The sequence below is a fragment of the Aquila chrysaetos genome, chromosome 20 (assembly GCF_900496995.4).
Source record: "Aquila chrysaetos chrysaetos chromosome 20, bAquChr1.4, whole genome shotgun sequence".
Lineage (NCBI taxonomy): Eukaryota > Metazoa > Chordata > Aves > Accipitriformes > Accipitridae > Aquila > Aquila chrysaetos.
In genome coordinates this window covers 10,905,313-10,929,543 of record NC_044023.1, presented here as the reverse complement: position 1 = coordinate 10,929,543, position 24,231 = coordinate 10,905,313, and the positions used below count along the sequence as shown (strand labels likewise).

The 24,231-nt window shown below is 46.3% G+C and overlaps 1 protein-coding gene across 5 annotated transcripts in view; it reads right to left on the bottom strand.

Annotated features, from left to right (window-relative positions):
- Positions 1-813: 813 nt before the first annotated feature.
- The window catches only part of FLNB (filamin B), a 74,479-nt gene continuing 51,061 nt past the window's right edge, over positions 814-24,231 (bottom strand). For 2 of the 5 annotated variants that reach the window (XM_030043800.2, XM_030043797.2), the window contains 19 exons: positions 22,313-22,502; positions 20,183-20,430; positions 18,371-18,445; positions 17,547-17,649; positions 16,509-16,649; positions 14,786-14,914; positions 14,136-14,309; positions 13,830-13,988; positions 13,237-13,440; positions 12,479-12,631; positions 12,041-12,163; positions 11,193-11,459; positions 10,597-10,734; positions 10,391-10,506; positions 8,428-8,560; positions 7,204-7,380; positions 4,503-4,721; positions 3,346-3,549; positions 814-2,635 (listed from right to left, as the gene is read on the bottom strand). In XM_030043800.2, coding sequence (XP_029899660.1) covers positions 2,448-2,635; positions 3,346-3,549; positions 4,503-4,721; positions 7,204-7,380; positions 8,428-8,560; positions 10,391-10,506; positions 10,597-10,734; positions 11,193-11,459; positions 12,041-12,163; positions 12,479-12,631; positions 13,237-13,440; positions 13,830-13,988; positions 14,136-14,309; positions 14,786-14,914; positions 16,509-16,649; positions 17,547-17,649; positions 18,371-18,445; positions 20,183-20,430; positions 22,313-22,502 — 3,141 coding nt within the window. In that variant the 3' untranslated portion in view covers positions 814-2,447. The remainder of the gene's footprint in view (positions 2,636-3,345; positions 3,550-4,502; positions 4,722-7,203; positions 7,381-8,427; positions 8,561-10,390; positions 10,507-10,596; positions 10,735-11,192; positions 11,460-12,040; positions 12,164-12,478; positions 12,632-13,236; positions 13,441-13,829; positions 13,989-14,135; positions 14,310-14,785; positions 14,915-16,508; positions 16,650-17,546; positions 17,650-18,370; positions 18,446-20,182; positions 20,431-22,312; positions 22,503-24,231) is intronic. The other 3 variants (XM_030043798.2, XM_041118675.1, XM_041118676.1) reach the window with 2 other exon arrangements.

Here is a 24,231-nt window from a genome sequence, read left to right as displayed (position 1 = left end):
TCCAGGTTTTTTTGCTTTATTTTGTTCAAAAACATTAAATAGGAGGTTCAGGCTGACGTAGTACAAAGCTAATGAAACACAGTTAACTAGAAAAAGGAAATAATCTGATAAACCTGCGGCAGGAAAGTCCTTGGCAGCTGCTGCATCTCAGGTTTCAGCGGGGCTTCCAGTGGGAGCCGTGTTTGGGAAAACATCTGCTGGTTTCCATGGTCATGCACCAGAGCTGGCTGGCCCCAGGTGCAGTGCCGTGCCGGGAACCACCTTCTGCAAACAACCGCAGGGAGCCCGGAGGAGCCGGCGGGTGCCGCCGGCAGCACCCCGGGATCAGACCCGTGACTCTGCCAGCACCCCAGGATCAGACCCGTAACTCTGCCAGCACCCCGGGATCAGACCCGTGACTCTGCCAGCACCCCGGGATCAGACCCGTGACTCTGCCAGCACCCCAGGATCAGACCCGTGACTCTGCCAGCACCCGCGGCGACGTGCCGCTGCCCAGCTCCGCCGCCCCGCTACCTGGCTGGGGTCTGTGCAGGGAAAACCGGCACGGCCGTGTCGTGCCCCGCTCACGCTCTGCCTGCTGCCGCCCGGTACGTTTATGCCACGGCTTAAACTTTTGCCAGACATTTTGTTTTAAGGGAAAAAAAGTTTTAGGGAAAAAAAAAAAAAAAAAAAGAATGGCCCTGAGGGCAAGGCCCAAGTTTTTCACGGCTACCGGCACAGCTTGTGGGCTGGGGTTATTCGGTCTGCCTGAAGCTGCTGCATGCTGTAGTTTCAGTTTGAACTTTACTGACTACATATGAAAAGAATCCAATGTTGTTTTTAACATGCACATTTTAATGAAGCAAACATTTCTATTTAATAAGTTATAAGATACAATTTTACAATCCTGCATTTTATTCCAGTTTATTTTGTTTTTACTTCCTAGTTTACAATGTAGTGAGCATTTCACATTAAGGCACAAACAAAGCACAGTAAAAAAACCCAACCTTCCTTTATTTCCCCAATGACTGTGCTGGAGAGTAGTGCATCCACACATAACTACAGAACCGTAAGCGTAAACTTCTCCCTAGGGACAGACAGCGACACTTCAACACATTTTCAACAAATCCTACCTTCTCCTAATCGCAGAGTTAAAGCTCATTTGGAGAGTTTACTAAAGCCCCAGCAGCCGACAGCAATTCAGATATGCACTTGGGAAGTAGCATGGCGTAATCCAGGACAAACAGGCACGTTATAATGGAAGTTTTCACTCCCTGACCCTCAGCAAGAATGCCTCTTGCAGCACAAAGGGGATTTCAGGAGAGATGAGCGTGCTTCATGCATGTCCTTGGACCGAGATATAATAAACCGACTTTGACCAAAGACAGGTTTGTTGAACGGTATTGCTATTATTGGTAAATTCACACACCTACCCTCCCTCCCACCCCATACCTGACTACAGATGTGGGGTGCCATCCCCAGGCTGGCTGCTTTGCACCATCTCAGCTACTCGCCTGGCCTGCAGCCTCCAGGGAAACCACTGATGATCTTCCCATACACAGCTGTGCACTGACCTGCATCCATTTTGGGTCACACAGGCAAGAGCTACACCTGGCTCGGCAAGTTTAGGGGCTTTATTTAACCCAGCCAAACCAGGGGTTGTTCTTAAAGTAAATCAATAAGAGTATGGGGAGTTACCTGCAAAGTTACAAAAATCTCACCAGAATCCCAAGCGAATTAAAAACCACATTGCTAGCATCATGGCCAAAAAGCTACCTGTCTAGATTTACAAAGCGTTAACATAAAAAGGCTGAAAGCTTCCAGGAAGTCATTTTCAGTCTGCTTTTGGTTTGCTATAAAAGATAAACTTTTCCTAAATGTAAACCATTAGCAAAGCATTTTCAGGAACATTTCAAATTTGAGTGGTAAAGCCACTTTTAGTAGCTTTTTATAATGTTAAGCATTAAAATTGATCAAGTATACAAAGGCACCTATTATAGTACCAGTTTTACCTCATTTCTTTACAGAAAAGAATTTGAACTGGGGACAGCCCAAGTCATATTCCATAACTAAAACGTAAAGTCTCCAGTCAAATAAAATCAGTAGTTAAGATACCCAATTACAAAGACAAATTCCAGTTTTCAATTAGCATCTAAAGTCTTTAACATCCGCAAGGGAAATTAGTGTCTAGTTATCCACATGATTCTCCAAACATTAACAGTGACCCGGACAGTACTGCAAAGGTACAATTTGAGAAGGACATTAAATAGATTGACATTAGGTTGGTAAGTAGGATAGAAGTGAAATGCTTGTAAAAAAAAAAAAAAAAAAGTTACAGAGTTTACTTCTGACTGAATTGAAATGTGAGCCGTGTGTATCTAGATATTGCATTTTGCAACAGGACTGCACCCAGTATAACTCTACATCTGAATTGCAAACGCAAAGATCGACTTCGACGCTTGGCGAGTTTAAGGAACGGTGACATGGAAGGGACTCCCAGGGATGTGCTCATCACCCCACTTCACCGCCAGAATGTAGTCACCCCTTTCCTTGACGACGTACGTTACATTGTACTGATGGCTGCCCAAATGCTTGATGGATACCTCTTCGCATGGTATTGTAGGTCCGTGGACGCCAACTAACAACATATTGGAACCTACAGCAAATTAACAGACTGTTAGCATTCCTAAGCTTAAACAAGCAAGCATGGTTGTACCATAATATATTAGCTCCATAATACAAGGATTTTGTTATTTTAATTCAGAGTGGTAGTCTGAGGTATGGCTAAGCTAATTTGGTATAAGAAGGAATTTTATTTAAAAAAGCCTTCAACCTCATAGAAGCAAGGGTCTGTTTGTGCATTTTGCCAGACCTGACAGGCTAACACTATCTAACTAGAGCACAGGAGGCATTAACACTGCTCGTGAAAGTGAACAGGCACTGCCTTTCAAGTACTTCATTAGAAGTTAACAGCAGAGACCAGTGAACACGGCTGGCCTGTAATCCACCCACCACCGCAAAGCTCCCAGATGATGATGATCAGTGCTCGAGGCTTACGGGAACACCTTGCATTACATGCTACTATGCACCATGAAGGTTGCTTAAGTTCAGCAACCTGTTTGTTCTCATGCCATAACCCTGTGGTTTCTTTCAGGTGCACCTGGCTCAGATAAAGCCATTTGGAGAGGAACTGGCATCTTTACAGCCTCTATATTAGGACTGATTTGGTGAGCACCATTAGAGTAGCATTTAGAGTTTTTCTTTAGAACCAGATCATCACCTCAAGCTCTGAATTTGCAAGTCGGTTTAGGGCAAAAAATGTCCAGCTAAACCACCCTGACATCCCACTGGCTCCTGTACCCGTACCTGCTTTGCTGCAGTCCACGGAGAAGGAGCTTTTCTGACCCACAAAAGCCTTTGAGAGTCCTGCTCCCCGGGAAACTACTTTGCTAGCATCCGAGGTGGATTTGGGAATGGCGCTATAGCAAGTCTCAGTTGACGACCTTGTCACCGACTCTACCAGGATGGAAGAAGTTTCGTTGGCACTGCCTGGGCTAACCAGTCGCTGTCCTGGAAACAGAAAAGATTTCTGACATTCAGATTCACCCCTTCTGAAAGGCATTTACAAGGAGGTTTTGAAACGCTCCTAATGACTAGCATGCATTCTGCATCCAAAATGCATTTTTAGAGAGGAGCAATTTCCTACTTGGGTTTTTAAGCTGACATCTTCCAGCAACACTGGCAACAATCCCATCCCAGAGCCCTTGAGTGGTTAAAGGACCACAGGAACTTCAGGATTCATTAAGCAAAGCTGGCTGCTTAAGAAGAGTTAATTGTGCTCCAATCACCAAATGCCAAAAACGACGAGTTGGCAGAAAAGCAGGTGCAATTTTGCAATAACCCATTTTGAAAGCAGAGCATGTCCCAGCCCGGGGGAGCGCAGTCCCTGCCTCCGCTCCCAAAAACACCACCACGCCACAGGCACCAGGAGAGGGTTCACTAGCTCAGGGGAAGCAATAGAGATGAACTCCAGCCTGTGCTTAAACACAGCACTGAAGAGAGAAAGAGCTTCGTAAGCTTCCTAATCCAGCCTTCCTCATATCATCTGAAACCCTCCCAGATATTACTGACCTTTGGTTAGGTGGCAACCGCACCAAAATGAGTCCAAGAGGGGCATCGAGTACGCTACAAGCAACCAGGTTTCAGGCTTTGGGGGGGAAGTGGGTAAATAAGTCGTATTTCCCCACCGCCAGTGCAACGCCCTAGCACTAGGTCAGGATTTGATATTCTCCCCGAAGCTGATTATGGCCCTCCACCGAGCCAAGCTGGCAAGCTCTGTGACTAATGCTCCTGTAGCCTCTCCTGAGATCCCTCACCTAGGCTTTGGAGGTGATGGGGAGAAACGTTTCACTTCTCATGTTTTTGGGCCTCTAGACCTGAATGCCACACTATCTCGGAGGGACATAGTTGCTGAATGACACAAACTGCTTCAGGCACACAGTAAATACTGGTTAGCTTTTTACCTGTAACCTTTGCCTTGAAGGGGCTGCCCACTATGTGGTTAGGTCCACCATATTTAACTCCAATTAAATAGTTTCCTGGAGCCATGGGTGTGTACATGACTTTGTAACCTTCTGGAGTTTCCTGGCAGTCCATTTTCACCTTTGACGGCCCTTCAATTGTAACAGAGAGGGTACCTGGACCAGCCTTGGTCGTGTTAATGAAAAACTCCGACTGCAATCCTAGAAAGACGGAGCATAGTAAGACACACTCTTCCTCACACCCGATGTTACAAAAGCAGCCTGTTATTAAATCGGAACAGGTAATTCGGTGCAAGACAAGGCTGCAGGCAGGGAGGGACAGCGCGCCTCCCGCCAGCATCCCCGCACGGCCAGCCGCGACCGGGGCTCTGCAGCCTGGCGGTGTCCCTGCCGGCACCCCGGCTCCCTCCTCCCCTCACGCTGTGCGATGCGGGGCAGGTGGGAAACGGGGTCACGAGAGCCCTTCAGGACCAAGGGGGAAGGATCTTGGCATCAGAAGACTGGCTTAGAGAGACAACTCCCAGAACAAGAGCCTTTCTACTGGGCGTCGGAGCCCCTGCCAACACAGCCTCCTGCACCGCTAAGTCTGGGAAAGCTCGGAACCATCTCGCTGCCTGGACCGTAAATCAGCAGCGAAGAGCCCACAAAAAAGCAAGAGAGACGAGGGGCAGGAGATCTCCTGGAGGGGATGGCTGTTTGAACTGCTCGGCAACAGCACTCCAAGCAGTTTGTGGAACAAAAGCTTGTTTAATTACAGCATCTGGTTAACACAGCTGAATTACTTCTGCTAATACTAAGCCAACGACACAGTGCCAGCAACACAAGAAAAAATTAAGCGAGGCTTTCAGCCCCAAATAATTTACTGTCAAACTCTGGCTTCAAATATTTATGATCTTTGGGCTGCTCTATCAGACACTGCTGAGGAGGAATAAAGTGCTCGAGCTCAGTCAAAACCAGGACAGTTATGGGAAAGTTTACTACAGCTGCGACTGAAGCGTGCAAGCGTGGTGATAAACTAGGGAGAAGTTTCTAGCCTCTCCACACAAGAGGCTGCTGTGTCACAATGCTGGAAGAACCGGGCTTCCACAGAGCATTGTACCATCTTCCAGTTCTTTAGCAGTAAATCTCACTGGCACCGCCTGCCTGGGAGGTATGGCAGGCAGCTTGCAACGTGCACTGCTCAACCAGAGGAAAATTAATTTCCAAAGCCAGCAAGCTTCACAGCTTCTCACTGAAGACTTCTTGCTCCGACATCGCTGCTTTTTCCCTATGCCCCAAATGAAGGCTCGCATTGTTGGAGGCTGCAGACGCGCACCGCTCCCGGGGGGACGTTTCAGGTGCTCAGCCACCGGCTATTGAAACCTCTACACTAGATCATTGTTCGGAAACGCTGCTCAGCAGCTCCCAGGGCACTGCACTTCTGGCAGCGGCCAGGATTCAACAAGGGGGCACAGAGTAACTTTGCTGAAGTTAAACAGTCTATTTAGATTAAAAACAACCCCAAGCACCTTTATAGATGGAGAAAAATTCCCCTGTCCCTGATGCATCAGTGGCTAGTATTAATGAGTGCTTTTGTTTCCACCTATTAAAGCAGCACAGGCTATAATATCTTTATTTTACATAGTATATACACGTTTCCAAAATCAACTGCTTGGTTTCTCCAGAACAGCAGAAGCTTTGACTGAATAACTGCAGTTATTTTTTTTTTCCATGGAGAAAAAAAGGTATGAAATGGAATCCACAAAATACAGCAGTAGATAGGGTAAGGAACTAGCTATCACCTTGCATATCAAAAGGAAAAAAAACTAAATGGGTTTTACTCTGCTATTCATCTGTGTGTGTGGCCCAAGAAAGCACACAATTAAATAAATTGAAGTGCGTATCCTGGAATGTTTTCATACTTTCTTACTAAGGCCATAAATCATATAAATGAAAAAAAAAAAAAACCAACCAAAAAACAAAACCCCAAAAACCTAAACCCTACATTCTTGAGTTGAGAACTATCAGATGGGGCAGCCGCAGCAGATAACTAGGTGTCAGATTTCCAAGAAGAGTCAGTGTTCACGCTGCATCTGAAGCACATACAGCACACTACCAACAGAACAATCCACTATACTCCCTAGAGTTTACGCATCATATTGCATTTAACTTGAAATTTCTCAGAGGTGCAAGCACTGAAGAAAAGGTAACTGGGTACACCCTCAAACCCATTTAATTAACAGGGGTAGGCAAGTTAAACAAGACTCCTTCAATTAGACAGCCAACTCAGTATCTGCATTCACAAAAGCCTCCAGCTTTTGCAGACATCGTGTTCACACGCAGAAGGGAGCCAGAGCATCTTCGGAGCTCTGAGGGACCACCGACGTGGAGCTAAGCTAACTGGCGGAGTCATAGCCCAGCTGCTAACCAGTTCAAGTGAACTTGTGCTGCAGTTGCTGGTTTACAGAGGTTTTAGGTTCAATAAGGCTCAGTGTAGCCTGCAGACTCACTAATTGATGGTTATAAGACTCGAGGAGCATGCAAAAAAGCAAAATTAGCATACGCCCAGGTCGGCAGAGTATGGGGGTTAGTTCAGCTGCCTTAGCAGGGTAAGTCACGTAAAAATATGCCTAGGAACAGCTTCTGTTTCTCTCAAAGCCAAAGTGCAAACAGGACTGTATCAGTGCTGTAAAAGAAGGGTTACCCGTGGTACCGCTCTCCAGGCCAGATCCGTAGGCAGTGACGAGCGCGGGATTGCCCGCCTGCCCGGGCTCGCCAACACGCACTTTGAAAGGGCTGCCCACGACGTGGCTGCCGTTGAACTTCACGTCAATTGAGTGGATGCCATTTTCATGGGGGATAAACCGAACGGCATACTTATCTGCAAGAGAGAAGTGGCTTTTCTGATATATCAGAGATAACAATAAAACAGCAATTAAGCCCAACGCAGGGCTGGTTAGCAACCCAAGCAAGGTTTCTGTAACGCTTCGACATATTGTGGTCCCAGCTTATGCAAACTCAGCTACACAAGCTGCTAAGCATATTTAAGTAGGAAAACACTGTATTTATCACAGGAGGTGTCACGGGCTGCATTGTCACCTTGTCTACTAGGATGCGATCTCAGCTGTCATCTAGTCTGCAGGGTGAATTTTAGGGCTATTTGCCTCACACATGCACTAAACATGACAGCTTAATCACAGCCCAACCTGTCAGCGGTCAACGGAGCAGCGCAGAGAAGAAAAGCAGCTGGTAAGAGCAAGCCAAATCTTACCAGTGGGCTGAGTGTGCTGCTCTGACACCACAGATACGGCACCTTTATTTAATAAAATCATTTAGCAATTTGCTGATATTTAACATTTTTGATTGTATGTTAACCCAGAGAAGGGACTGGTCTTCCCCAGCCGGACAGCTGCTGTCTGTCCATAGTACAGACCATAACTCATTCAGACTTCAAGTGAAAAAGAAAAGCTCATTGCTGAAACAGGTGTTGAGCTTTCTGTAGTGTTTGCTTATATTCAGCTTCCTTGACGTTTTGTATGAAGGAGTGAGTGTGAGTTAAAAATAAACTATTAGTCAAAGATGGGAGCGTACCTTTGAAAAATAAACTTCTTCCCTGGCTAAATTCAACAACCACATTGTATTTCTTTCATGACTAATATCACTGTACCTTCACTGGCAAGCCAAGACTTAAATATCTGTGTCTTACACAAGTTAGGGCTCAGTCATTTCATGAGCTATCTAGGAAAAGCATGGACATAACCCTGACCGAACAACTCTTGACATTAAGAAGTCATTCTCCAGGCAAGGTGCTTGTCCCTTGGGTACACTGCTCGCAAGCCAAAGGGACTAAACCCCCTTGCGCTATGGGGCAGCAAGCACGCTTTGGAGGTCACCCAGTTTGTTTTGACCGACGTAAAGCCGTGCTCACCTGGCTCCAGCTCAGACACGTGGCACTCTTCTACAGCTCCGGAGGGGCTGTGGACTTTAGCATCGATCTTGCCCTTCGCCCCATTCAGCCTTATAGCAAAGGATGCTGGCTGATTAACTTTTAATCCAGACTCCTGAGAACGCAACAGTCAGATCATCAAATTTAAACTTCTTGTTTCAGACAGAGCAAGATTTGTGGCAGGGAAATAACCACTTCAGCACAATTTTTTTTTTTTTTTTTTAAGATTTCAACAAAAGGTGTAAAGTTGTGAATTGCATTAACTCTCAAATCAGAAGCTCTCTCCCTCTTGGGGGTGGCTGATATAGGAGTCACCCACATTGGCTAGACTAATTTTTCCCATAGTAACAGACTGTTTCTGGAAGCCAGATGACTGCCAAATCAGACAGAGGCAGGTTTACGAGACTAGTCACCCGTTATCATTGAGGTCAGCCCCCCAGTATTCAGGCACTTGATTTAAAGGATGTTTAAGCTATAGCTCCATTTTGAGCCAGTTCATTCATTCCAGATTCATTCAGGGGAGAAGCCTCTGGTAATCCAGTTGTCTGAAAGAGTAATATGCATGTTTATATTTGCCACAAGAGGCTGCATTTAGAACGTCACCACAAGACATCTTAACATGAGAAAGTAATTTAAAACGTGAAACCAGATGTTGCCGTGCTGTCAGGCCATCAGTGGAAGGCGAGGCAGCTCAGCATCCGTGCTGCAACAGTCCTCAACCAGAGCAGCCCATGCAGCTATGCAGCAGTAATATTTTATGCTGAATGTACTTTACCTGATTTTGTTTTCAACTAAATCCTGAAGAGGGAAATAAATGCAACTGAGTAGAACTGAGGTACAATGTATAAAGCAAGTCTCTGATCCAGGTTTAGCGGAGGCTGATGCCTCACACTGCGCTCCGTTACCAAATACTCAGCTTTATCTGCCTCTCCAGGACTTAATTGAAGTGAGTATTCCTGTCAAAGAGTCTTTAAATGAAACACAAGGCAAACATCAATACCACAGCGACTAATTAACGCCCTTGTAACTCCTGGTTTGAAGAGATACTATCAGATCAGGCTGTCATGATTCATTTACACAGCCAAGGTGAAGGAGTCCTGCAGCCTAGGCAAACTCCTGGGGACCACAGCTGGGACGTATCCAAAAAAAGCCTCAACTGAAGTACTAATTGCTTATCACCACTTGATGAAGACTGAGGTACAGTATATTTAGACCCAGCTTCTCAGTCTCACATCCAAGTTTCTGGCTTTGGAGATTTAAGTCAGGCCTTTAATGTTAGTTTTATTTTAATTCACGTAACCACACACATACAAAAAATGATGTGGTGAGGTTAACAGATGTGCCCAGACCAACTACAAAGCTGTGACTCACTCTGAGATTTGCTACTGTTCATGAATCATCTGAGCTGCGACTGTGTGGTTTCATGACGTCAGCCAGAGCAAATCTGCACTCTGACCTCACGGCAGGGCCCCCTCCATCTGCCCACCCAAATGCTCCAGCAAGGCTGCAGCAACATCCCAACCACGCAGCCCTATGCTGCCTCACCCGTGGAAACCCAGCTCTTCAGTCCAGATGCCAACCGAGTAACTCGGTACCAGCATGATCACCGCTAGTTCACGTTCATGTTTCAGTTCTCCTTGGCCTTCCCCTAGCTAATGGGGTAGAGAGCCTCTTACTTGTAATTCCCAAGCGTTACCACCTGTAATACGCTCAGTTGAACCTTCTGCCTTCAAATTCTGGCTAGCCAGAGCTGGGCCAGCTCTACCGGCCCAAGTTCCAAGGGGCCAGCTGCCAAAAACCTCTCTGGCTGCAAGCTGAGCTTGGAAACAAGCACCAACCAAGGCAAGGCTATTACTAAGAAGAAAGGACAACCATTTTGGTCTCGGAGAACAAGGACGAAATCAGTCTGTGTGGCAAGTTGTGGAGATGTTTCCTTATGTCTCACCTGAAGGCTAGTGACAGTGAGCCTGCGAGCATCATCGGAGGGGGCGATGACGGGAACCAGGTAGGGGCTTTCAGGAATGTGCTCGTCATTGAACTTTATGGACACCTCATAGTTGCCTGCAGGGAGAAAAGAAGCAGTGAGTGTCCTTAGTTTATTTCAGAGTAGCATTCAGTGTCATTTCAGTGGGATTTGGTCTTGGTAGGTACCTGGCTCTTGAACTATGTATGATACACCACAAGATCCATCTTTATGGTCTTCAAAGGCGATTTCTGCTTTACTTGGGCCTTCTACAGCAATAGAAAGTCCTCCAGCTCCAGCTTCCCGTGTCCATATACTGAATTCGGCTGTTGAAGCACACAAGAGCACACGCAAGAGTAAGTTTGCTGCTGCTGGGTTGGCAGCTTCTTCCTAACAGACCGTGCAGCATCCCATACTTACGTGTATGAGGAACGGTTCCTTGTCCCACCACCCTGGGTCATAACACTTAGCAGTTTCTCCACAAGGCTTCTATTAGCCTTGAATTAGGTCTATCAGCCCTGTATAACACACCTTACAACTTCAAGCTCATCCTGAGAGAGCAGTCACTTTCCACACCATGGATTTCCAGACTTCTCCATCCGCATGACACAGCAATATTATTTCTCCGTGTTTCTCCACGGACCACCCCTGGCTTGGGGCGACCCTACAGTGTTACCCCAAGCTCTGCTCAAGCTCTCGGAGGAGATGCCAACAGAAACCAAAGCACTGCGCTGCACACCTGCACATGGCAGGCACTGGAGCCTGGCGAGAGCTGAGGACTCACCTGGGACTCCCGTCTCTCCACGCTCCAGCCCAGGGCCTCCAGCTCTCACTTTATGGGCTCCTCCCTCACCCAGCGGCCCCACGGTGAACTGGAAGGGGCTGCCCGGCACCGGCTGCCCTCTGTATTTGACATCCACGGTGTGGACCCCCATTTCTTGTGGCACAAAGCGGACACAATAGGTGTTTTTGTCAGCTTCTACAATTTCGGCATCAAAGTTTCTTCCGGAGGGACTAGTTACCTGGGCTGTCATATCCCCACAATCAATTTCTAACAAGAAAAGAATAAAAAAATGCAGATTAGAAAGTGACAAAGTGTTTTGGTATTTTGTTTTTGGAAGCAGGACCTGAGCTCAAGTGACTACACAGTACAAATGACAGAAGAGGCATGTAGGTACCAGTTTGTACGCTCAGCTAGACGCGTGCTGCTGAGCAGCAAGCCTGGCCAGTTACACCTTACCAGGTGCTATGGAGGCAGATGAAAAGGCTGGGTAAGTGCAGCCAGCTAAAACTGGCCTACGTAATTCACATTTGCCAGACAGCAGTACAAACACTTAACAGCCAACATGATCATCTTAAAACCCTGGAGACAGGGTGAGCTGTGCAGCCCATTCTCCAGCCTGCTGTACACAGAATAGATTAAGGCCTCCCTACTATTTATTTCTCAATATGTTGATCACGGTTATGCTTATTGTTAACCTTTCAAAGAGACCCCACTACCAGTGTTTCTTCCCTAAACTATCTTAATATGAGGATGTCTTAACAACACTGAAGTTCGTATTTCCACTGCTTCAGGTACACCCACGCTATGTAAGTGCAAGTTATGGTTATGGGGATAAGGATGCTGCTCACCTGGAATCTTTAGGTTCAGATCACATATGCTTCCTACTGTTGCAACAGAGGGAGCCCGTCTTGTTCGTGTGATGCTCTCCTTAACTCTTCCTTCACCACTTATCTTCACAGTAAATGGGCTGCCTGTAAGTACCACAGCAAGTCATTCCTCCTCTGCTCCTTACACACTGCATCGAGGGGAGGAGTGAAAGCTTCCACTGACTTGTAGTGGATCATAGGGGAAGTTTTAGAGCCAGCTAACAGTCAGGTCCAAGGGGAATACACCCATGTAACCAAAACAGTTTTGGATGCTTGCTGCTTGCGGAGGGTACTGGTAGGACCTCCTTGAATCTTTGGGATTTATAGTCCGAGCCAGATCACACAGCCCACCCGCAGCTCCAGTGCGCTGGTAAGACTTTTGTTGTACTAACCAAAAAGTTGCCAAACACTTCTGCTTACCTGGAATATGTTCATCTGCAAATTTAGTGGACACAATGTACACGCCAGGTACAGTTGGAAAATAGGACACTTTGCAAGTTCCATCTTCTAGGTCTTCAGTTTGGATATCTACCTTGCTAGGTCCTTCAACTGCCAGTGAGATGCCACCATAACCTACAATACAGCTAAGTTAGCCTCAGATTTCCATAGTGCTGTTATACATTTGACATAAAATAGTCCAAACCCATAGCAGTAGCTAGCTGGTAGGTTTGTATCATAATGGGCACACGGGAGTTGCATGATGCCTGAATGACATTTTTGTAGTCCTAATCCATCAGATATTCAAGGCACAGCATGCATTCAGCTCCCAAAATGCACTGACCATATCCCTTTTATTTCATTAATGTTGAAAAGTTAGCTTCAAAGACTGAGGCCAAGGCTCCACATTAAACCAACAGGAAATATCTTCCTCATTTCCTTCTTGCTGTACACAACGATACTAGAACCAGCACCATCAAATGAAAGAAAAGCTTCATCAGTGCCTCAGTGACAGTGCCTGTTGGCTGTAATGGAAGACATCAGCCAACGACAATGAAAAGCATTTAGAAGTTAATAGCATTGTCTGTAGTTAATAACTGACAATAATGACCATGTATGCTTAACACACTACTTGCATCTGCTGCTTTGCGGCTTGTGACCTGGTGGTCAGACGCTGAGGGAGACAATGCTCTCATTTAGAGAGGATACATATCTCACAGCCCCTTTGCGATGGAACTAACCTGCGTCTCTTGTATCTACAATGAAGTCACACATTTCAAAGGTTCGTCCTTCTACCAAGCCACGTCCAAAAACTCTTGCTCGTCTGGCATCTCCTATCTCAGACTGGACCACCATGATTGTTACAGGGCTGTTTGGTACGTGGCTCCCGTTTTTCTTGATGCTAACCAGATGTTCTCCTACTTCCCGTGGAATGAATGAGATGCCTACAAAGCAGAGAAATGTGACAAACTTACTCACTTTTTATGCAGGTTATACTCGATTTAAATGCCTTAATCACACCAAGAAATGAAATACTGAAAGAGCACTCTCTTTACACATGTTGAAGTGTTGCTCTCAAATGGGCCACAGACCCATTCACATAAGCTGACAAAAAGCACTTCAATCACAACCTGGCATGTCACACGCAAGCTAACACGAAAGGTCATTCTTCATACTCTTCTGTCTTTGGCCAACTGTACCAAACAATATCAACCACTTGGTTTGACAACGCTCTTCTGGGAAGAAGCTGAAGTCAGTCATTTTACATAGCAGATCAAACTGGCATAGAGGCTACTATACACTACTGTCTCAGATCAGGACTGCCAGAGCTTACCAATATGGTTATTGGGTAGCCTCTTCAGAAGGCAAGGCTCATCACGACCTGATGGGGCTTTAATGCTGGCTGTTAGGAGACTGAGATCGGTCTCATTGATGTCCAACAAAAAGTCAGCAGCAGAACCAAGCTTAACCTGGGACCGTCTTCTGTTATCACCTGAATATATAAAGAGAAACAAGTCAGAAAATATTACAAGGTTAAGTGCAGAACAAGTCAAAGGACTTCATGTTCCTGCCACAAACCATGTCCCCCTGGTATCAGAAGTTAATTTATGAAGTGCTTCCAGAACTCTAAACTTTATACCCGTGATCTTGGCCGTGAACGGACTGCCTGGGATGTGCTTGTCATTGTACTTGACCAGGATGCTGTAGTTCCCAGGTAGAGTAGGCAGGTACGTGACTGTGCACGTCCCGTCTTTGTTATCAATGCAGCTGATCTCTGCTTTTGAAGGTCCTTCAATAGCCAAGTCCAGCCCACCTAGGAAACAAGAACAGCACTTCTGTAAATCTTTGAGCACACCAAGCCCAAAGACTTGGTCCAAAAAGGAAGATCCAGTACTTGATACTGAAAACGCAGCTTAGATGCATGTTTTCAAAGGACAGCAGCAAAAAGAGCTCAGGCCAATCCTCTACGACCACAACTCTATTCAGTCTGTTAGCTTTACCTAACAGTGATTCCACATCCAGTCATCACCCACTAGATCTAGGCTGCCTTCAGTTTATTTTTAATTAAATGAATCATTTGCACCCTGTGCCACAGGGTACTTCTACTGCTCTTGGGAAGAGGTCATAAACCAGTTTTTACTGCAAGATACAGCCTGATATTTGCATAAGTCATTTGTATCACACCAGAGATTCATAGCTGGACAGATGAATGCGAAGTAATGCCGACGTGCGTTACACTTCCAAGAAGTTCCTAGTTTAGGGTACGATGGGTTTGAAGAACAGACTTACCCTCTCCTGCATCTTCCGTGACAATGGTGAAAGTTGCTGGTTTATTGGCAACCCCATAAATGAGGCCAGGCCCATAAGCAGACACACTGCCACTGTTTGGATAATTCACATAGAACTGCAGAGGGCTCTCTAAAGGAAAAAAACAAAACAAAAGAAGCATTTTTAAGGATGAGTGGCCTGGACTACAAGAACGAAACAGACATCAAGCTGCTCCAACACAACAGGACCTTATTCTTATGCTCACTGATACCCATGTTCTTAAATGCCACTCTCACTACTTGATATTTGAAGAACCTTTATGTGACTGTAATGCACTTAAAAAAAACTGAGTAAGCCTCCCCTTTCATCTTCAAAAGATAATTCTCAACAATTTGTTCCTCATTCAGTCATGACAAAGTAAGTGTTACTCAGATTACCAGAGATAAGCTTCAATGATGTTGTAAAGGGTCTTATTCGTTACAAGTTTTATTTTTAGCACATTAAATCAGAACATGACTCAGAAGCAGGCTTTCGGTTCAGGCACAGATCCTGAATTTTGGTAGCTCAGAATTAGGAACTAGCACAGCACATTGTCTGACTCAATGAACCTGAACTAGCAAATTTGAAGGGTATCCAAAAACACATTTGCCAGCCTCAGATTAGCTAAGCTGGTGCACAAGAACAAAAAGTACAGTCAGCAACAGCCAATAATGGTTTCAAAAAAAGGCAGATAGCTCTTAAGTCCAAAGCTAGCTTTTGCTGCTGAAACAGTAGCAAGTTTGATTCATGATAGCCTTCAAGAAGGAAACATTACGGCACATCATCCTTCTGTCCAGGCACAGGGTAATGGTCTTACTGAACCAATACCTCCAATGGTTTGGCACTTAATGGAGGTGCTATATCCATACAAAGTGCTGAAGATACCGAAGAAGCACCACGCATCACATTATCGTGCTCCCTGCTTCAGTCGAAGCTATCCTGCGTTTCTGTACACCCACAGAACAAGCAGCCCAGTTCAGGCAGTGCTGAAGGTATTTTGTCTCATGTCTACACATCCTTCTACAGATCTGCCTCTTTTTGCCCCAGCCCCATGCAGTCGGCGTGCTCAGAGAACGGCGGGGCAGCCCCAGCCTCCAGGCGAGGCAGAACTTCAGCTGGGGAGCTGGTGAAGTAAGGACAAAGAAGAGAACAGGAATGAAAGGCAGTGGTTTCTGTTTGTTAAGAAGCAGCCAGGAAGAAAGAAAGATTACAGCATAGTGTACATGTCCGTTTTATTTTATTGCAATGAGATGGAAAGAGTAACTATATTGTTTTAGCCACTTAGTCCTCCCAATAGATTGGAGATTTTATGCCAATGCAGTTTTAAGGGTAAACATATACTGTAACCACTAGTTTTGTTGAGCACCGCGGCAGTAAATTTCAACCTGAAAAAATCAGTAGTTTGAAAATTGTATGTTTGTTCTTCATAATAAAATGCCACAAAAGCTAGTTTCCAAAACCAAAATCCATTTTAAGCCTGGCTGGTACTATTAAACCACAATGGAAGCTCACATGTGCCAGCGCTTACTCCTTTGCTTTAGTTTCTCTCTGGACTGCTTGCAGATGAACTGCTGCTGAATGATAAGCTGTCCTGGGCAGTTCTTACTGCAGCATATACAGCTAAGCTATAGAAACCTCAACAGGGAGCAGATGCATCAGCAAGACACTGCACTTGGATTTGAGTCACCTGCTTTGTCAGACTCACCTGGGATGTGCTTTCCCATATATTTTATGTGCATTTCATGCAGCCCGACCTCAGTAGGAGCATATCTCACTGTTACTGTGCCGTCTTTGTTATCCACAATATCAGGCGTATCCGTCTTTCCAGAGGGCATGTGTACTTCACCTACAAAAAGCCACCGTGGGAGTTACAGAAGGAGAAGCTGCCTGCTTCCCCTCTCCCACCCACGAAGATTGTCTAGCCATTTTAAACAAGCATTTTAAATTGTTAAATTCCTTACCCACAGGCACAAATAGGAGACTAATGGGAACACTAACCAGACATGTTTTCTACTTAAGCTACATGAATACAACACAGCGGTAGACATCTGGCAAACAGTCCTGTGACCTTACAAACTCTACAGGCAGGGCTGTTTGCTTCAGCCACTGAAACTTCCATGGCAAGCCCCAGGAAAGGCACCGATCTACCTTGTCACAAGACGCTCCCTCTCCTGCGGCTCTTTTGAAAAGGAAAGATCAATTGACCCTTCAGCAGGGAGAGACCGGGGCTTGGGGTGGGACTGCCGAGCTAGAGGGCAGGAGGGGACACAGCCTGTGTGTGCAGGAGCTTAGTGCAACCGGGGTGTTACTGGGGTGATGCTCTCAGCTGCCAGACCTGTGGAAGAGGGGTCACCTGCTTTGGAGAAGGTATGTGACAGGAATGCAGGATTAGACTTTTGCAGCATCTGCACAAAATAAATAACGGAGCTTATCAAGGAGGCATGTAGCTGCTCCAGAGGGGAAAAGGCAGCAACAGGTCCTACAGTGCAGTAGCTCACAGTTTAGCACTGAGGACCACAGCAGCACCAAGAATGCCCTCATTTAACTGAAACCATCAGCGGGGCATATCCTACCCACCCTCAGCGGGTGCCACTTGATGTGAAATTAAACAACTAAGCTGCTGGCAGGATACAATCCTCCCCCCCACGCTGTGGTCTAGACCACCCAGACTGTTAGCTGCAAATGGATAAACATGCTAACAAAAAGCAAAACCTCCCCAAGCGGCTATGCGTACTCCAGGTACCTGTTATTTCTCCTTTCCTTACGGCAAAAGGGATAACCATATCAAAGGGCCTGAATCCCATGCCGTTCATGTCACCAACGGGAACATAAGCTTCTTCTGTGACCTAAAGGAAGCAAAAGGATGGGACACTTCAAAAAGGATGGTAGACCCAAATGAGCACTGAGCAACTCCACTGTAAGCACAAGCAGGAGAGAGCGTGCGGTGATTATCGCAGCCAGCCACAGGACTGGGCTCAGTCAGAGCAGTGTCCAGCCAAGCTCTCCTTCGTAAGACCACCACACCGCAGAGCAGAGCGAATCAAACACGGTGCGAATGGAAGACATGCTGGAAAAAAGTTAAGAGATAAAAATGGAACACAAAGGGATGGAAGACAATGTAGCGCACACAAGACCCAAAGTGACTCCATCTGAAAGGATTTAGTTGCTTAAGGCCTGGAAGAGAAAGTGATTTTTGAATGGGGCAGAGTGATTGCAACATAAAATGGACAAAAGAAACAAGTTTCACAATGCGACTCTGGACTCAAGACACTGTGCTATTTTACTGGGAAAACAAAGCGATGCACTCAGGTTGCTTTTGCCAACAGTAGACATTGCAGAAGTAGAAGCTGTAGGTATAATGATCCTCTTCGTGTTTAAATGAGAGTTTATTTGGAGACTCCCTTCAAGCAGCAAAGAAAAAACAAGGTCTGGATCCCAAGAACAACTGATCAAACAAAGAATGAACACAATGACCAGAGCAATTCAAGCAGTCCCAAGAAGCAGGCTGTCATCTGAAATGAAACACAGATGGGGGAAAAACAGCTGAAAAATGTAAAAATTGTGTACCCAAGGGCGGAATCCGGGGGGGGAGGCGCCCACTGGCTCCTGCGACCGCACGGTGGCATCATCTGCATCTACAGCCTGGGCAGGGGTAAAGGCAGGTTAGGTGTTATTCTGGCACGGAGGCATTCCCACCTTTCACAGTACAGAACACACAGCTCCTTCCAGCTCCTCAACACCTTCCACCCACCACGCAGCCCTCCCAGTCCTCTCGCCATCGCAAGGACCTGGATCCAGCCGGGGAGCTGGGAAACTGCCCATATCCGCAGGCACTGGGCACTGGGGGAAGCCACCAGCAGCACAGCAAAGGGACAAAGCTGGTACGTGCCACTGTTGGGAGCTTGGGAGGGAATCTGGAAAGCAGTGCCTAAACACTGATGGAATTGAATTTCAGAGTTGGTTTTTTATGGGACGGTTGCAGGGCGGGAAGCGAAAGATTTAAACCTAAGATGCAAGTCCCCAAGCACCGCGCAGCACAGCGTGCGAGCTGGGAGGCAGGGGAGCCTGCCGCTGTGGGAAGGCTGCTCCCGGCTCATACTCTTGGGTGAATGACCCAGCCCACGTCCAGTCATAGCTGCAAAGCTATTCTTCTGATTCATAGCTGGGATAGCGTCGTCAAGACACGGAATGTGTTTTCCCCGGGCGCAGCCTCCCTTCCCACCAGGCATGCCAAGAGGATGACTTGCAAATTCCCATCTCCCCCAGTTAACCCAACAAGAGTGGCTGGGGCTGGCACCCACGCACCCAGCTCCTCCTGCCCGTTTACACCACTGCAAACCACCCTAACAAAATAACCTGCTGGGAACTTATGCATGGAAAGACTCCTCTAAGAAAACCAACGCAAAACAGAAATACTGCTCTTTGTCCCCAGCTGAGACACCCAAGTCAAACACGTACTGTATCAGTCAGCTAGGAAGTGGGAATTTTGGCTGGCTGGGAGCGGGCTCCCTGACCTCGAGAGGCATTTCCTGCGGTGAGCTTTGAGTGGCGACCAAGGGAGTCATTTTTCTCATGGAAATCTTCAGAGACACCGGTAGCGATCTGCCAGGGTGGCAGGTAGGAAGAGCCGGCATGCCTGGCCCCAAGGACTCGCCCGCGGGCTCCCGCCAGACTCGGCACAACTACGGCCGTGTGGTTTCACGATCGAGATGCACCGGAGCCACCTCAGCTGAGATTACAAGACAAGGGCTTGTTTTGCCAACACTGAGAGCTGTTCTTCACGTGAAGGGCTTCTGTGAGCCCTGAGAGGCACGTAGTCTGCTCCTCAGAGAGGCTGGGGTTTTGTCTGCTTTTCAAACCTAAACACACTGAAGTACTGCGTGTTGGAAGGAACATAATTAGAAGGAGGGGGATTTGGCTGTAACAGTTTAACTAGCACTTGCAAATAATTTTTAAGTGTGAGCTAACAGCCTGCTTCCCTGGGATCTGTCAGCACACTGTTCCTTATTTTGGGGTCAACGTTATAAAGAGTGAGACAGACAAGTCAGAGCACTGTATCTGACAACGGCTGAAGTAATTAGCCGTAGAAGCCGATTACAACCACCCTTACATCATTTAGAAAAAGAACTACATGGTCAGGAAGTGAAAAATGAATTTGTTCAGAGAAGCCAAGTCTTCATCCTCTGATGGCTTCTATCCCTCTTCACTTAACTGTATTGCCTGCTCAAAACAAGCTCTGCAAGTAACAAGAATTCATTAGCTCCTGCTAGTGTCATAAATGCTTAAACAAACATTTACACACAGAGTTAACCTATCACTAAATAAAACGTGGCAGCAGGAATCCGAGTGGGAGGTATTTTCAGAGCAGAGCTGGCTTACCATGACGGTGAAAGGACTGTTGGGAATGTCCACCCCACCAAAGCGGACATAAATCACATAGGTTCCTGGTTTGGCGGCGGTGTAGAAGATATCGTAAGTCCCGTCCTCGTTTTCAACAACATCTGCTTCAGCTTCTGTCCCATCTGGCGTCAGGACGGTGCACGTCACTTTTCCCTTCCCTGCTGATTTGGCGTCTACCACAAAACCAACCTCCTCACCAGTCTTCACAGTGGGTGCAATTCCAGGACCTACAAGGCAATTTTCGTTACAGAAAGCGTTCAGAGGACAGTTTTCCCAGGCAGGCTGCCCATGAGGCGCTTGGGAAGCACGGCACCAAAATGCCGGTCCCAGGGACCCACACACATGGTTTTGGGAGCAGATGTACAAGGGACATTCGTAGTGTTGGTCAGCACAGTGGCACGCAACAGCCGGCCACCAGCCTTCCTTCTCCTCTGCAATCACAGAGGCTGGACAAGAACAGAGTGGAAAAAAGCTAAGTTTGAAGAAAGCAATTCTTTAACCCATACTCTTATCCTCATACTCCTTTATGCAGAGCCAAAGGCACCATCTTCTGCCCCAGCCAGCGACTCGGCTGTCACTGCTTTAACATAAGCCTCCCTGTGTAAGCAGCTACAAAAGGGCACAGTAGCAGCGATGGCCATGTTTCCTCTCACATTACCCACAAATGATTTTCCACTGTTCTGCCACACATCCCAAAAAAGGAAAATCATGAAACAACATCCAAATTGTAGCAATCAGATCCAGCCTGAAGAAAACTGCGTTTAAATGAGAACTATTAAGTCTTATTTGCAGTACATATTTAATAGTCCTGCTTTTGACCAGCACTTGTTACCAGGTAAATGGCTTGTTTTCAAGTGGCAATGAACCTGCCATTTTAATACCTTGACAGTATTCCAGCATCTACTCCTACAGCGATTGTATTTCAGCTTTACAGCAGAGAGTCAGAGGCACTTCTTGGAAAGGGGAAATTTAAGCTGGCATCTGAGAGTAATCTCCATTGCAGTTATTTTGAATAGTTCGTGACTTGAGTTACTTGGAAGAGTATCAGATTCAGCCATTAAGGTCTCTTTTAAACAAATTTTGAAGCAAAGGGGATACTGCTCTGTGTTTTCCATTGTGCCAGGAATATATTTCTGTTTAAGCAGGCTTGAAAGCAGCCAGCTGCTGGACAGGCATCAGGTATGCTCTAACTGCATGATGCAGGTCAGCACAATGGCCAGACACTCTCGCAGGTCTACAACCACAGATTAAGTTTCCCTGTTCAATTTGGTCTTGCCTTATTTATTTTAAAATCAGGGGATTTAACATTCAGTGGCATTCTTGTAACTAGTTTCTGTCACTTCTGCTCCCTGCCACAGCCTCTGGCTGGCTGGGAGGTGGCAGCGTGCCACGGTGGCCAGCCCAAAGCCGCATGATGACCACTCATCCTGAGAATGGGTAAGGGTCAAAGCTGTACGTGTGCTCCTACAGCAACAAATTTGGAGTCCCTCCCCTACACCAAGGCACTGACTTTTGAGGCAATGATTTTTTTGAGTTGTAGTAACATCTTATCTTTAGGTCCTCTCCTTCCACCCATGCCTTCCAAAAGTCTGTTCAGACCCTGGCCAACCTTGACCAGCCAGAAAAGCAGCAGAAACCTCCACTAGTAACACCCAGCCTGAACAGGTTTTGCTAATGCAGAAGCACACGGCCAGCTACTTACATCCTCAGAATTAATTCTATTCTTGCTGCGAACGAATAGCTTCTTGCAACACTTGCAATGCAAGAGGCGTGATGCAGTGAACGTGTGCAGATGTGTTATTTTTAAATCAACTCACTGCATTTCTCAGCAGGTTTTATCTAGGCCAAAAGAAGCATCAGACTTCAGTTGCATCTGGCTGTTTATAACCACCCAGACAGTTTTGAAAGATTTTGCTAGAGACTACAAGAGATTCCTGCTCACCCACAGGGTGGATGCTTCTTTATCTTTAGGAAAGCCCCTCTTGTAAGAGCAGCCGGATTACACAAGTCTCTAGCATCTTCTACACCCATTACATCAACCGTACCATGCTCAGAAGACAGCTTTACACCAAGTACAAACAGCAGCAACAGAGAGGAGCCAACACTCACCTGTGGCCAAACACTTGCTGGCATCCCCAGCTGGAGACGCCCGGATCCGATAGGGAGAGGATGGGATATCATCTCCACCATACTTCACACCAATCGTATAGCGGCCTGTTTTGTCGGGGACATAGGTGACTGTGTAAGTGCCATCCTTGTTGTCATGAATGTCCACTCTCTTAGGTTTGCCCTCTTGGTCCTGTGGAATGCAAAACAGAAGATTTAGGCACTATGAAGTCAGCTACGAATTCCTTTAGCAGGGCAGCAAATCTGTTCACAACCATATTTAGGTAGTCTCAAACAGATACAGAACTGCAGCTTTTTGAGGGTTAAATATATTTCTCTCAAGGACTAGTAGCAGGAATAGACTATTAGGAGCAAAAAGATATCAGACCACTATAAAACAATCAGTGCTATCACTAACTACCCTTTGTTTGATATAAGAATGTTTATAAGATGCAGCAAGCCATTTTAATGAACTCGATATTAACTGTAAGAAGTTTTAGGCTTCATTGTCATATCGCTGCTGGAAATGAAGAATACTTCCCAGGTCCCCGAGACACAGATCAGGAGCCAGACTGTGCAGCTCTGTCCTGACAAGCACTGGGTAGCTTTGACCAGCTGCTCCCATAAAGGTTTGAGGTCAGGGGAAGCGTTACTGGAGTCTGCCGTCAACCCTACTGGATGAGGCATCCAGCTCCTGACACACTGCAAGATCTACAGTTAAAAGCAGGTCTTCGTAGTCCCTTCAACTACCATTTCTACACTGAATACAAGAATTAGAGATGCATAAACAATACAAATCTGAGCTTCAGCATCAAGCTTTCATATATACAACCAAGATTAGCACTGTGCATAACGTTTCTGACAGAGCTACTCCCAGCCTCAGCTTTCAGTGCAACTCATCAGCTGCAAAGCGTGAAGCATTTTAGAACATCTTCCAGGCCTGCTTACAGGTAACCGCATGTTGACCCCATTCTGCATTTTATGACTTAACACTGCCTGGGGTACAGTATAAGCTGTAAAGGACTTGAGATTTTAGGTAGAGCACAGAAGAGCTTACTTCTTTCAGGAATGTTTGTGAAACATTTGACATTCAACAGCCCAGAACGAGAAGCAAACAAATACTGTGAGGAGAATCACCTATGCACTCCCATCATGCAAGACTTGTGGAACTTGATCTTCAAAGCTGCAGCCAGGCTGGGAGCTCTGATAAGCATTTTGGATCCTTTAAGAGCACCCTTGCATGCCAGAATAAAGGCAACTGCTTTGCTGCACCTGAGCAGACATTGGGACAGCATGGGAGCAAGAATGCAGAAGGGCAAGTACAACTGGCCATGCCATGACCTAGGCATGCCAGAGCTGACAAACGTGCTTTATGGCCCACTAACCAGAGACCTTTTTGCTGAGGCCACAGAGTCCAGGCACCAGAAATTTCAGGAAAAGCAATAGCAAAAGTAAAATAAAAACATTCCTGTACTACCTCCTTAAGCAGCTTATGACTTTTGGCAACCTTGAGGGAGACTTGTTTGTTAATTTATCATCATGTAATGCTCAGTGTGGATGTTATCTCATGGCCTTGCTGAACTACACTGCTAGAAGGCTGTCTCCATTTCAAATTCCAGCATTTTCATAATCTTACAAGAAACTATTTATCTCATTTTGGGCATTTGCAGAGCGCAAGGTTAACCAAGAGCCAAATACAGCATGGGTGATGACTTTAACACAGAGGTCTCATAAAAGCAGCCTCCAGAGCTTCACCAACACAGAATGCAAGACTTTCCTGTACCAGAGCTTAAGGTCCAGCCAGCAGCCCAGTCTCCAGGACACTGGGTATGACAGAGTACAGCTGTGGACACTTCCTATAGGAGCCACTCGTGCCCCCCTAGAACAATGTGTTTCCACTCCTGTGTGGTTTTGTAGTTACT